The sequence below is a fragment of the Ictalurus punctatus genome, chromosome 7, assembly GCF_001660625.3.
Source record: "Ictalurus punctatus breed USDA103 chromosome 7, Coco_2.0, whole genome shotgun sequence".
In the NCBI taxonomy this organism is placed as follows: domain Eukaryota; kingdom Metazoa; phylum Chordata; class Actinopteri; order Siluriformes; family Ictaluridae; genus Ictalurus; species Ictalurus punctatus.
The window spans coordinates 11,618,087-11,632,796 of record NC_030422.2 but is presented as its reverse complement, the minus strand read 5'-3'; the positions used below and the strand labels follow the sequence as shown (position 1 = coordinate 11,632,796).

The 14,710-nt window shown below is 42.3% G+C and overlaps 1 protein-coding gene across 9 annotated transcripts in view; it reads left to right on the top strand.

Annotated features, from left to right (window-relative positions):
• arhgap21b (Rho GTPase activating protein 21b) overlaps window positions 1-14,710 on the top strand; it is a 40,784-nt gene that overhangs the window by 17,853 nt on the left and 8,221 nt on the right. For 6 of the 9 annotated variants that reach the window (XM_047156705.2, XM_047156704.2, XM_047156708.2 and 3 more), the window contains 15 exons: window positions 261-284; window positions 1,182-2,625; window positions 6,441-6,587; window positions 6,680-6,779; window positions 6,896-6,932; window positions 7,335-7,460; window positions 7,573-7,860; window positions 8,399-8,460; window positions 10,135-10,274; window positions 10,766-10,908; window positions 11,451-11,609; window positions 11,729-11,807; window positions 12,297-12,370; window positions 12,447-12,536; window positions 13,430-13,555. In XM_047156705.2, the coding sequence (XP_047012661.1) occupies window positions 261-284; window positions 1,182-2,625; window positions 6,441-6,587; window positions 6,680-6,779; window positions 6,896-6,932; window positions 7,335-7,460; window positions 7,573-7,860; window positions 8,399-8,460; window positions 10,135-10,274; window positions 10,766-10,908; window positions 11,451-11,609; window positions 11,729-11,807; window positions 12,297-12,370; window positions 12,447-12,536; window positions 13,430-13,555 (3,039 nt within the window). Of the gene's footprint in view, window positions 1-260; window positions 285-315; window positions 794-1,181; window positions 2,626-6,440; window positions 6,588-6,679; window positions 6,780-6,895; window positions 6,933-7,334; window positions 7,461-7,572; window positions 7,861-8,398; window positions 8,461-10,134; window positions 10,275-10,765; window positions 10,909-11,450; window positions 11,610-11,728; window positions 11,808-12,296; window positions 12,371-12,446; window positions 12,537-13,429; window positions 13,556-14,710 lie in introns of those variants that run through there. The other 3 variants (XM_017472040.3, XM_017472039.3, XM_017472042.3) reach the window with 2 other exon arrangements.

The window sequence follows — 14,710 nt, the reverse complement described above, 5'->3', positions numbered from 1 at the left end:
GCGAGAGTGTGTGTGTGTGTTGGCGGCTGAAAAATGGAGCGATTGGAAAGAGACGGAGAAGCGTTCGCCCCTTGGAGCACGAAATGGCGAGCGCAAGCAGGTGGCATCGCCTTATTTTTAGCGTCTCGTACATTGTTACGCAATAACTTCAATACACCACGTTAATATTTTTCCTCTCTGTCTCTCTCTCTCTCTCTCTCTCTCTTTTCCTTTTTTCCCACCCCATCCTCGTGACTCCCGATGCAATCTAATGGCTGCAGCTTTCACGGGAGATCGCTCGTGTGGTAAGCTCGAGAACACTGTGTGTGTGTGTGTGTCGTCGTGGTGGTGCCCGCATGATCCGGTTCCCAGATGTCTTGCACGTGCAGCCGGTTGTTACGAAACGTTTCGCCTGTCGCACGCGTGCACCTGTTTGATTTCCAGCCAGCTGGAGTGTTTGCGATGCCTCGCCCTTTTTAATTCATCACTGTCCCAGTCTTTTCTCTGCTGAAGAACTTTAACCTCTGGAACTTGTCAAGGGAGGGGCAAAGTTCTCCACCGGTTAGTTCGGCGCTGCGTAACCTGACTCCACAGGTATGCCAGGTGAAAGTCCGCTGTTGTCGTCTTGCCTTGCCTCTTGTAGTCGGTGTTAGTGAAGGTGTCAAGGAGTCATCAGAAACCGTGATGGACCCTCTAGCATTTTAGGATTTCTAAGATTATGATTACCGAGGTCAGATTTAGTGCGGTGGCTAGTGCCGGAAACCGCTCCCCCCTGTCCTCCGTTTCTCTACGGACGCGTCTGGTGACTCAACAGGTGGGTTCAGAATTTAAAAGAGCACTAAAATAATACTTAATCTGGCTGATGTTTTGTTTTGGCGTGCTGGTTTGTGCGTTTTGGACGCGTTAGTGCTTGTGGAATTGTGGTTGCCGTTAAAGGGAAGTGGCTACCTGTTTGTACACCAAGATGAGTAGATAACGCATGCATTGATGGTTCACTCCTTTTGTTTTTCTTTTTAACCCCTTTTTCCCCTGTTACCAAGTCTCGATTTGCGTTTAACGTCTGTGCAGGATATCGTTTACACTTCTAGATCGTGTCTCCTGACCTGTCGGACTCCCACACACGAGCCATATCATCCACGCGTCCTTATTAAGGGTAGAACCTGCACCTTTCTTTCTGACACGAGTCTGTCTTTCCCCCGCAGGCGTACTCGCAGGATGCCTACCTTAAAAGTCATCACGCTTACAGCGGAAACGCTCGCCACATCCCGAAGCCGCCTCCCATATGCTACCCACGAGTAGACTGTAAACCCCTTGGGATGGCCGAGGCGACGGAAATCACAGCCTCGGGGGGGCTGCAGTCTGATTTGGGATACCGCGTGGAGATACCTGTACCCCCTTCGCCTCCACCTAGGATCCCGAAGACTCAAACGGCGGTGTGCGTATGCAATGAAAGTGTCCGGACAGTGGTGGTGCCGGCGGACGTCCACATGAGTCACGTGGTTCCTGGAGAGTACAGTCACACGGGTCCCGATCCGATGCTGATGAGAACAAGGTCATATGTTCACCCGTGCAAGCCTGACCTGTATTCTCCAGGTTACCATGGAGATTCGTTCGCCGTTCCACCGCCTCGTTATCATCCGTCTTCTTCCAGCGCGTCTTCGGCTTCCCATCAGAACATCGACTGGCGGACGTATCAGACTTATAGGGAATACATCGACCACAAAGGCCTCCACACATACAGTCGGACGATTCAGGAGCGCCTGGACAGTTTGCGTGCTGCCGCTTCCCAGACCTCTTCAAACTTTGCGCAAAAAGCCACTTGGGGCAATAAAATCCGACGCAGGAGTATGTCGCATGACCGGTCGTTTCAAGGACCCCCTATGCTTCCGCCTCGCAGTGCCTCCCAGGATCGGATGACTGGGGCTGAAAGAATGTCACGAGCGCAAGACTGGCCTCCTCGGAGCGTCTCGTCAGATGGGATCATCCGGAACGCTCGTTTCCATTCCACGGACTACGTCGAGCATGGCGAAATGGCTCTTTGGCCTGTCGATCTGAGAGGTTATGGCAGGACCGAGCAAGGACCTCGTCCCAATCGGCAACCCGTTCCCCAGAGACCGGTGATCTATCCGCATTCCTACGGAAACAACGTCCGGGGCAGATCCGGTCCACATCAGCTGAGCTGTAGAACGGACATCCCGCCTCCTGCAGTTTCTTCTGACAGGATCTCGCGCGTCGGCAAAAACCAGCCCAAAGAGGCGCAGCTGTGTAAAGACCAAAGACTGTTAAGTAATCATGTGGCAGTTTCAGTGGCTAGCCTACAGTCTAGGACTCGTGCTGAGACTATGCAAAGTCCAGAGCCAGTCAAAGAATCCTCTTCGAGTCAAAGGTCAACCTCTTGCTCGGTGCCTACACCTCAGAGGCAGTCGCAACCCGGAGCCCCGGGGCAGAGGGTCCACCCGCGGGACCTCAAGGGATTACCGGTGAACGGGTGCAGTCCAGTGGAAGGTGTAGTGATGCGAGAAAAACCCACTGGAGGTAAAAGCACACCGCTGCGCCATCCTTCCTACATCCAGGCGCAGGAGCATCAGGACTCCCTGTTCGGCTCTGCTAACTTGAACGAATCGCTCGACTCCATCCCCTTCATCGGTAAGTGTCGCCGACTCCGTCGCCATAGCAACAAGCTCAGGAAGTATGTGTGTGAGATTTGTGTAAGAGTAATTGCCAGGATTGAGTCGATAATTGGAAAAGGCAGTCTTGGAGAAGTTTACATCACGTTATACTGTCACACACATACTACCCAGATATGTGTTATATTTTTAAGTGTTTTTGAACATTTTATATTTTCTAGTGAATATTTAAAATTGTTTGTTTAATTGCAGATTTTTTTTAAACATAAAATAGAAGCATTGCCACGCTCATCTAGGTCTCTAATATCTTGATGATGAAATGTAATTTTTCCATATTTGCTGCGAATTCTGAGATCTGAGATTTTTGTGAATGAGATGTTTCCATAGAAATGAGAACGTATTAGAGCCGGTGCTTTATTCCTGAATAAACCTGCAGAGCTCCATGTCCTGAGTTTGTCCGGCTTGGGCCGCGTGTCAGGAGAGCACTTTCAGATTTCGGTGCAACTAAAGAGTCGGTTGTAATTGATTGGCTGTATTAATACACATCGACGGCGTGTAACTGGAGCTGTAACGAGTTCATTACTGTCTGTTGTTTTTAAATCAATAACCACTCTGCTGCCTGATGGCCCTCACTGGGTTTAATGATGGTTTTCATGGATTTCTTTTTATGTAGTGCTTTTAATTATTTAGCTATCAGTCCAGCCAGGAGACAGAGATCACAGACGATATTATCGGACACTAACAACATGCCAGACTTTTTAAAAAAAAAACAAAAAAAAAAACCCACCAAAAAAACATATGGGATATGGCTGAGAAGCTGAGCCATTCTCTTGAAACTTGGGGTATATTCAGAAGTATACTCAGAAGTATTTCTCAGATGTATACTCTGAAGTATTTCCTTGATTAGTCGTGTTCATCCGGAATATTCCAGAACAAATACTGTGCGAATAGATTCACTTGCAGCTAAAAGCGGAGTTGCAAAACTTTGACCTTCTTAAAAGTTGGTTGCACTCGCAAATAGGTTAAGAACCGCTGCCTTAAACCACTGTTTCTTTTATCACGTTCTACATATCGTACAGGTTATCTGTACGAGCATGAAAAAGGAAAGAAACAAAACAACTATCGCACCTTTTTAAGTGATTTTCAATCTCAGAGGAAAGCAAAAACTCTTGATGTTGTGACATGAATACAGCTTCTGGGGGTTTGTTTTGTTTTGTTTTGTTCCCTTTCCCTGACTTTGGCTCACTTTGTAAATAATAAATCGATGTGGACGTGGACGGCTGCGATGGTCAAAATTTGTCCCCAATAAATGTTATACAAAATGCGGTACAAATGCAGGTCGCCCTGTGAAACCCTCTACGTCACGATATCGCAATACGGTGAAATCTTATCGTCTTTAAAAGTCACGCCGGTGTTATCGGCCCTGCGCAGAAAATCCGTCACCGTCCGGTTGTTATTTCCGTCTGATGGAAGCCACACGCTACGGATACGACACAACCGCAGTGCGGCGTACGCTCGTTCTCTGTGACTGAGGAGTTCTGCGGTTGATTTTTCTGACAGGCGGCGAGCGTTGCATCAGTGCATCAGGAGGATAAAAATAGTAAGGTTGTGTGTCTGGGTTTCTCTTAGCGGTTTGTGCAGACCTGCCCGAGACCACACCTTCACTTATTTTATTATACTTAACATCACTAATATATAAATGTGAAAAATTATGCTGCGAGTGTCCTCGTTAAAATACGACATCAGAACATATTCAGTAAAAAAAAAAATCTGTATAAATAGAAATTTGCAGCGTAGCTCTTACCGATAAACACGAAACGCTTCTGAAGTAAACGCAAGCGAGAATCTTATTACGATTTTTGTTGCACAGAATTTGCCACTTGTTACAAATTTTTTGAAGCAAAGACTGTTAAGTTTCTTAACTTTCTAAATCGTCTTAGAATAAAAAAACTAACAAACCAACTAAATAAAAATTATCTTAAAGAATATTCCAACTTCATCTCTGCGATACGCCACATGTAGGTTTCCAATCAATAAATTGTGATCATTTGCGTTTTAAAAAAAAATCCATTTATCCAATTTTTTTTATATATAAAAATGGTTCATTCGTTAATTTTTTTTACTGAAAAGAAGAAAACACAAAACATAGAATCAGCTCCTTCCAATCCGCTGGTTATTTGTAAATTAAATGTTATATTTAATCATTAAGAGTTCACAATGTCCGTGGCATCTCAGAAAAATCTATTGTCACATAAATCATCACAATATCGGTATTATAGAACTTATTTCTTTGAAAGTTCAGGACGGGTAAAGTATGGTGATGTTACTATGTGTGTCGATGATGATGAAGAAAGCGTGACGCGTGACTATGTCAAAGTTTCTCGTCAGGAAGCGCAGCAGCGTTATCCCGGGTCAGCAGGTGGCACCGTCGAGTTCTGCGGTGTTTTTTTTTCCAGGCCTCACTCCTCTCCGGCCGCGATTGGAACTGGGGCATGGGATTTAATTTTAGCTGCTGAAGCCCCGCGGCACAGAGCAGCTTTCTACTCTGGGCTTTTTTAGACTTAGGACCTCAAGTTTTTTAGCTCTCTGAAAAACAGGACATGGGGGGGGGGGGGAACCATGTCGGATAAAACTGTCCTTGTTTCGAGAAAAGTTTCACAGCGGACTCATGAAAGCAATGTGGCAGTCGATCCTGAACATCTGGAACTGACGTTTAAACCAAATTGTATTCATAACATGCACACACAAAACAAAAAAATAAATACAGCCAGTCTCTGAGGTGTTATCGGATTTTCTTACATAACTAGTTTTTGAGACGTTTGAAAATTTGAGGAAATAAATAAAATGGCACACCGTGTGTCTCAGAAATTTGGCCGAGTTTTGGCTCAAGCAATAAATTATATAATTGTTCTTTAGTCAAATTTATCTTTTTAAAGCCCAGATTAAAGATTTCTGTTTATAACTCTGTACTCTTCTTCTCCTGGATGCTTCAGAGATAAATCAGAGGACTGTGGCAGGATTGTTTTTGTTTATTTATTTATTTATTGTTCCTGCCAGTTTCACATCTCCAGATCCAAAGTGACTAATCCGGAGAGGTGTGGAGGCGTTTCGACAAAGTGTAGCCGTCTGTCCACTCAGAACTGAGCATTCAGCACTGAGCTTTATTCCTAATACATACACTAATAATAATAACAATAATAATAATAATAATATGCATCTCTATATGTATACATCTGTTTTTCTCTGTTTCTCTTTCACTCCGTCTATCTAAGTTGAAATGCTACCTAGAGCGATTGATCTATCCATCTTTTTATATCTTTGTTTCAGTCTCTCTCTCTGTCCCTATCTTTCTTTCCCTGTATTTCTCACTCTCTGAACATATCTTATCAATCTGTCTGTCTGTCTGTCTGTCTCTCTCTGTTTCTTTCTGTCTGCCTGTGTCTCTGTCTGTTTCTGTCTCTCTCTCTTTCCGCATCTCACTCTGTCTATCTTTGTTTCTCTCTTTCTATCTAAGTTGAGGTGCTACCTAAATTTGTCTATCTATTTATTTATCTATCTTTGTTTCTGTCTGTGTGTCTCTATCTTTTCTTTTCCTGTATCTCTCTCTCTGTCTTCATCTGTTTGTCTATCTTTCTATCTCTGTCTGCCTGTCAGCGTCTGTCTCTCTCTCTCCATCTCTGTTTATGGACTTGTCTAACTTTTTAATACTTTTTATCCATCTGTTCTCTCTATCCATTTCTCTTTCTCTCTCTCTCTCTCTCTCTCTCTCTCCTTGTTAATCATGTAACCCTTGCACTTTTAATGTTATTTGTTTATTTATTTATGTTTTTCCAGATGAGCCAGCAAGTCCGAGTTTGGACCAGGAGGCCAGTCACATCTCAGCATTGGCTGTGATGTCCACGGCTCAGAGCGCAGAGGCCGACTCACCCAGCTCCCACACACCCAGCCCTCAGATGCGCAGACAGCTGTCTCACGACCAGGGTGAGAGACACGCCCTCTCAGCCTCTCTACACTGCTCTATACACCAGCCACTGTTTTACAACCTGTGTGTGTGTGTGTGTGTGTGTGTACAGAATCGCTCAGAAGTGCTATTCTGGAACAAAGTGGAACCAAAACGGAACGCTCCAAATCATATGATGAAGGTTTAGACACGTACAGGGAGGAAGGGCGACGGTAAGTCCTCACTTTTATGTATATAATGCGTATTTGTATATTTAGATTAGAAATGTATGAATATGTTTAAAGAAGGTGAATATTAAAGACTGCTTTTTCTGCTCTCGTCTTTCCAGGCGTTCCAGTAAGCCCAGTCTGAAGGTGTTCAGGAAGGTGAGGTATTAGTTACACATTATTAGCTGATGGATCAGCTGTTTAAAAGTTTTTGTTAAAAAAAATGCTTCTTATACCTCTGTCGCTGTGGATGCATTCACCTTAATGATTCCTGATATTTTTATTTTTTAAAAAGGAGGACATGATTGGTTATGGCGTCGTGTGTAGAGGGAAATGCGATGTGATCAGTTGTGGCGTCTTTTGGGGAAGGAAATGCGATGTGATTGGTTACGGCGTCATTTTGAGAGGGAAATGCGATGTAAACGGTTAGGAAGTCATTTGGGGAGGGAACTGCGATGTGATTGGTTATGGTGGGATTTTGGGCGCTTGGTTATAGTAACATTTTGTGCAATAACTGCAATAGTGTTGTGGGGGTTTTGTTCTTTCTTTTTAATAACGCAGGTTCTCGATGGACATAAATTGTCAGACGACTCCAGTTCCAGGAGAGACTCCAGCTCGGACATCTTCACCGATTACTTTAAGGAGGGCTGGCTGCATTTCCGACAGCTCAACACGGATAAGAGCAAAGTAAGCGTGATAACCCGGATACGCTTTCACTTCTAGTTAACTGCATCAGGCAGGAGTGGTTTATTTTTATCCATGATGGGTAACATTTATGCTAACGTTATGCTCTGTGTAGCGTGTGGGTGGAGGAATGCGGGTGTGGAAGCAGATGTACGCAGTGTTGCGAGGCCACTCCGTCTTCCTCTATAAGGACAGGAAGGAGGCTCACTTGCACTCGCAGCTCGACGACGAGCCGCAGCAGGTGAGCATCAAAGCCTGCCTGATCGACATCTCCTACAGCGACACCAAGCGCAAAAACGTCTTCCGGCTCACCACGTCCGACTGCGAGTACCTGTTCCAGGCCGAGAGTCGCGACGACATGCTGTCCTGGATACGAGCCATTCAGGAGAACAGCAATGACGAGGTACGCGAGTGTGTGCATCATCGCTGCGTGATTCTGATTGGCTGGCATGTTTTCTTCTGAATTTAAAACACTGTGTGTCGTGCTGTTATAGGAAAACGTTCTAATACTTTGGTGTTTCTATAGCAGCAGCAGGGGCCTGTATGGTGGATGTGTGTGTGCCCCCCCCCCCCCCCCCTTAACTTGGAGAAAGAGAAAAGTGTAACTATAAATCCGTAAAATATATGATGTATAAACACAGAAAATAAATTTAAATCTTTGATGAATAGTTGTGGTGTAAGAGGAATAAAACACTTCAGGACTCGTTTCTGATTATTTTACTCTAACAGCACCACACACGCAGTGTTTTCACTCTTACACAATAATCTGAGTAAAGGTCAGTAAGGGTGTGTTTGCTGAAGGTGTTCAATGTTGGCCTTTTGTTGTGAACCCCCCCCCCCCCCCCCCCACTACATGTTGGTTATTATCCTTATCAGGTGTGTGTGTGTTGTGTGTAGCTTGAGAGGAAAACGAAACGCATCCTCTTTTGTTTCTTGTGCAGAACGCCGGTGTGACGAGCACTGACCTGATCAGCAGGAAGATCAAAGAGTACATCTCTATGAGGTGAGGCTTCGCTAGTTTTGCGAGTTTAATTGTTATTTTTGGTAAAGGTGATACTGTGCTGTGCACAGGTATTTTATAAGTATATTAATCAGAGAAGCAACCAGGTGTAACATTCAACGTGATGCTGCCGCCAAGCTTCACACATTATACAGTGCTGTGAAAAGGTATTTGATTTCTTCTGTTATGTACACCTCACCCTAAATAGTTTTAGATCTTCAAATGAAATACAACAAAGGCAACATGAGTAAACACACAATAGTATGTATGTATTTATTTATTTATTTATTGAAACAAATCCAACACCTGTCACCTGTGTGAAAAACTAACTGCCCCCTTAAATTTAAAATCTGGTTGTGCCACCTTTAGCAGCAATAACTGCAACAAAACGCTTCTAATAACTGGAGATCTGTCTTTCACTTACTTCTAGGACTAGGATTTACTCCTACACTTTGGATCGTTGTCTTGCTGCATAAATCCAGTTGCGCTTGAGTTTCAGTTTATGGACTGAAAGGACATTCTCCTTTAGGATTTTCTGGTAGAGAGCAGAATTCATGTTTCCCTCAGTTACTGCAAGTTTCCCAGGCCGTGAAGCGGCAAAGCATCCCCACACCATCACACTTCCACCACCATGCTTGACCGTAGTTGTGATGTTCTTTTTGTGGAATTCTGTTTGGTTTACACCAGATGTAACGGGGCCCCTGTTTACCAAACAGGTCCACTTTCAACTCATCAGTCCACAGAACATTCTCCCAAAAGGTTTGAGGATCATCAAGGTATGTTTTGGCGAAATTCAGACGAGACATAATGTTTTTCTGGGTTATCAGTGGTTTTCACCTCGCCACTCTTCCATGGAAGCCATTTTAACCCAGTGTCTTTCTGATAGTGGAGTCATGAACAGTGACCTTTATTGATGCAAGAGAGGCCTGTAGGTCCTTTTGATATTGTCCTTGGCTCTTTTGTGACTTGCTGGATGAGTCGTTGCTGTGCTCTTGAATTTTGGAAGGTCAGCCACTTCTGTGAAGGTTCACTACTGTGCAGAGTTTTTCCTTTGGAGATAATGGCTCTCACTGTGGTTCTTTGGAGTCCCAGAGCCCTTGAAATAGCTTTGTAACCCTTCCCAGACTCATGTATTTCAATCACCTTCTTCCTCATCATTTCTGGAATCTCTTTCAACTTGGGCATAGTCTGTTACTGGGTAAGACCTTTTAATCAACTTCATGCTGATGAAAAAGTTCTATTTAAATGTTGATTTGATTGAACAGGGTTGGCAGTAATCAGGCCTGGTTGCATCTAGTCCAGCTAACCCCATTATGAATTAGCAACTATGGGCGCAAATACTTTTTGACACCGGCTCAGTTGGTATTGGATACATTTTTTACATCTTCAATAAATAGCATTATCATTTAAAAACTGTATTTTGTGTTTACTCAGGTTGCCTTTATTTTATCTTGGACTTTATTTTAATTTCTGAAACAATTTAGTATGCGATATACTCAAAAACAGAAGAAATCAGTAAAAAACCTGGAAAATACTTTTTCACAGCACTGTATGATCTGCATGTACGTGTGTGTGTGTATGTATATATATATAATATATCTAATATGTGATTACTCTGGCTTTGTCTGTTGATACGAAATGTGTATTTATTTGTGTGTGTGTGTGTGTGTATTGCAGTGCTCCTACGAGTAAGACTGAACCTTCACCCAAAGCCTTGCGACAGTCTCTGAGCATCAAACACACACTGCTGGGGGTCACGGCGGGGAAGAGTCAGAGCACACACTCTCCCAGGAACGAGCAAGACAGGAGCAGCAAAGGTATACCGTGTGACCCAAAACCAATTCCCTTTTTTTTTCATTTATTAACTTACCAAAAAAACTATTAGTGCATATTACAATATATTTAAACGTAAAATCTGTTTTTGTTTATACTGTTGGCTGGAACTTGTTTTAAAAAACTACTAAGGTTGTAAATAGAAAACAAATACCCCGCCCCCACACACACACATTAACAATTACTGTTAGTTTGTTAGAGCAAGTAGAATTAAATAAATTTCTAAAACAGAAATATATAAGTTGGCCATAATTTCACTGGCAGTGTTTTAAAATTTCAGTGCTTCCTTAACTATCGTACTTATTCTTGTTTCATTCAAAAGTTTATAGAAAGAGCTTAAATGATTTTTTTGTGTTCGTTTTAGTGAAAGGATTCTGAAATAATAAAGATAGATACCTGACTTGAATATAAAGTCGTTTTTTAATGCTTTATTGGTGTTTAATATAAGAAATAAGAAGTACGCTTTGTATCCCAGATGACTCGAGTCCACCGCGGGACAAAGCTGCCTGGAAGAGAGGGATCCCGGGGCTGAAGAAAAAGCAGCAGGAGAAGAAGCCCACAGTGGGCGTGATGTTTGGAGTGCGACTGGACAACTGTCCTCCTGCACACAACAACAGGGTGAGGACAATACACACCAACACTGCTGCTACATGTCAACAACACTACTGTTACACAACCACACAAGGTCATGGACTTATTCGTTAATAATAATAAATGTACCTGCAAGCAGCAGTTAAGGGGCCAAAGCACAAAGAACACTAATATTATAACCCCGTGAAACCCCTGCTGAAAGCTGATTGGCTGGCGTATCCTCAGAATCGTGCCTTTTCATGTCTCAATGTTTCAGTGCAATCCATTTAACCAATCCTGTTCAAGTAAACCAAGCTCCGCCCCACCGTGACCGATTTGTCATGTGGTGGCCAAGTTGTTTACAAATTTCAGAATCATTTTGTGAAGACGTTCTTCATATCCTTGGACTAGTTTGCAAAAAAAGGTTTTGATTTTTATGCAAATTAGACTTGAGCCTGGTGGGCTAAGCTAACTTGTTATTGATAGATTTTTTCTTCTCCTCTACACTCCAGAGATTTTTTTGCGATGTTAGCAATCAATCATTTCCGTCGGTTATTTTAAAACACATTTGTGTGTGTGCGCGCTCGCAGTTTGTGCCTCTGATAGTGGAGGTGTGCTGTAAGCTGGTGGAGGAGAGGGGGTTGGAGTACACAGGGATCTACAGAGTCCCCGGGAACAACGCAGCCATCTCCAGCATGCAGGAAGAGCTGGACACTAAGGGCCTGACCGACATCGACCTCCACGACGACGTGAGCGACCACGAATGTCACGTTTCGGTCATATAACCTCTGTAGCCTCTAAAGTATAAAAGGGTTTTCATTCTCTCTCTCTCTCTCTCTCTCTCTCTCCCTCCCTCTCTTGCCTACAGAAATGGCGGGATCTAAACGTCATCTCCAGTTTACTCAAGTCGTTCTTCAGGAAGCTCCCAGACCCTTTGTTTACTAACGGTAAACACTCTTCTCATATTTCTTTTATAATCATAATAGTCTTATTTAACATACAGCTTTAAAAGGAAAAAAACCTAGTGTACAGGAAACAGCAGAAAATAATGTGGGGAATAATAAATAAAAAAAGTGGTTATTAATAAATTAAATGACCTGTAAATCTGCTGAATGTTCTGAAATCCTGAAATTCGACATGTTTTTAGATTATAGGCAACAAGATCTTGTTAATTTGGTTAATTTTACACTTAAATCTTTTTGAGAGACCCCGTGGATGTTAGCTAGGGGCTGTTGACCTAACACAAATGGACAAATATTCACATCCAGCTTGCTGTTTTAATTAGCGAGTTATGGAAATTAATTAATTAATTAATAATGATGTTTTATAGATGATTTTTCAGAGAATGCAGCTCCCTCTAGAGGACATGGTTGTTCATGACGCTCTAACTAAACCCGATTCAGGGTGTAATTGTGATATTTCTGTCGTGTTCACAGAGAAGTATTCTGATTTTATCGAAGCTAATCGAACGGAGGATGGTGTGGAGCGATTAAAAACGCTGAAGAGACTGGTGAGCTGCTGATATACTCTAAACATTAACGTTCTACAGGCGGATAGAACCGCTCATCTCTCTCTCTCTCTCTCAGATCCATGAGCTTCCTGAGCATCATTATGAAACCCTGAAGTTCCTGTCTGGCCATCTGAAGACTGTCTCTGAGAATTGTGAGAAAAACAAGGTACTGAAACTCACTGCTCATGGCTAAAGACAGGGAAGGGTTAGAACACACACACACGTTTATTAGACACAGTTAGGAAAAAGAAAATCACTTTGACCAGGTTGTTCCAGAGCTGCCTTTTCTTTCTGTATTTATTCTGAAAGGAAACAATGTAAAAATTGCATTAAAACTTGCCACAAATGTCTTTCTGTTTCACAAAAATAGCTTAAATTTGGTGTTAGGCTGGGTAATTTAACTAACATTTAGTTTTTGTTTGTTTGTTTATGTCTTTATCTCTAACACTCATAGTTGGATTCTTGGTAGGGAAAAAAAAAGCTTTGAATTAATTTATTTTATTTTGGGCGGCAGAATGACTGCACAGCTTAAAGTATGCTTTAATTGATAATCAAAAAGAGAAGGGGGAAAAAAAACTAAAGAAAACACCACAACGAGTCATAACGTTTGTTAGATTTTTAAAAAAAAAATAAAATAAGAAGGGGGGGTGGAGTAATAATAATTATACTTGGAATTCTTTCTTTTTCTTTTTTTTCTCTCTCTGTCCCTCTTTATCTTTCTAAAGTTGTAACTTTGATTTTCTTTTTTTCCCTTCTCCCAAAGAATACTACTTTTATTTTTCTTTCTTTTTTTCATGCTTATTCTTTTTCTCTTTCTCTTGTGTTTTTCTTTCTTGCTTTCCTTCTTGTTCTCTCTCTTCCCCTTTCTTCTTCCCTCTCTTTCTTGGAGTTTCTTTCTTTTTTCTCTCAAAATTCCAAAAATAACTGAGTTGTGAAAATAATGTAGATTTTTATCAGACGGGATAAATTATTATTATTATTATTATTATTATTTTCTTCAGATCTCATTGTTAAAACATGAGTGGACTGATGGATCAGTTTTTGTTTGTGTTTGGTCAGATGGAGCCACGTAACCTGGCCATCGTGTTTGGCCCGACGCTAGTCAGAAGCTCGGAGGACAACATGACCCATATGGTCACTCACATGCCTGATCAGTACAAGATCGTGGAGACGCTCATTCAGCAGGTGTGTGTGTGTGTGTGTGTGTGCACTTTCTTTCTTTAAAGAAATTGTTGAAAAATAATTAATCTTTTTCTTTCTTTCTTTTTCAACCATTCTTTTTCTTTAAGAATTTTTCTTTAATTTTCCATCCTTTCTTTTCAATCCCTCTTTAATTTTTGTCTTTGTCACCTCGCGTCTTTCTTTAATCCTTTCATTTCTTTCTTCCCGTATAGTTTTGAATGAATGAATGAATGCCTTTTTATTGTCACTATACATATGTACAATGAAATTAAGAGCCACTCCTTTTTGCTCCGTGCAAACATGTACATTCAATACACAAGAAGAATAAACAGATAATACACAGATAAATAAACAAGATAAATAAACAAAATAAATAAACAAGATATGCAAGATAGATATGCAAGGTAGATATTGGGGTGGATGGGGGAGGTACTATGAAATGCACAGTTTTGAGACACTATATACATATGCTGTGGACTCAGTACATGTGTTTGTTTATCATGGTAATAGCTTTCGGGAAGAGACTATTCCTAAATCTACTAGTCCTTGTTTTGATGCACCTGTAACGTCTCCCTGAGGGCAACAGATTGAACAGATCAAAGCCAGGGTGAGAACTGTCCTTAATGATGGTTTTTCCTCTGCTGAGGCAACAGGAAGTGTAAATATCCATCAGGGAGGGGAGAGGGCAGCCAATGATCTTCTGTGCTGCTCTTACTACCCTCTGAAGCCTCTCCCTGTCTGCTGCGGTGCAGCTACCGTACCACACCGTGATACAGTATGTCAGCAGGCTCTCGACGGACGAGCGGTATAAGATCAGCAGCAGATTGGAGTCCAGATTGTACTTCCTGAGAACCCTCAGGAAGTGTAGCCGCATTTGAGCCTACTTGATAACCGCTGTGATGTTGTCCGTCCAGGAGATGTTTGCAGAGGACGCCAAGAAACCGGAAGGTGTGGACCCTCTCCACACACTCACCATTAATGAAGAGGGGGGCCAGCTCCGTGTTGTGTTTTCTGAAGTCTGCAATAAGTTCCTTGGTTTTCTTGGTGTTTAGAGTCAGATTGTTCTTTGAACACCAGGCTGCCAAGTTCTCTGTAGGCTGCCTCCTCTCCTTTTGAGATAAGTCCGACCACTGTGGTGTCGTCAGCAAACTTGATGAT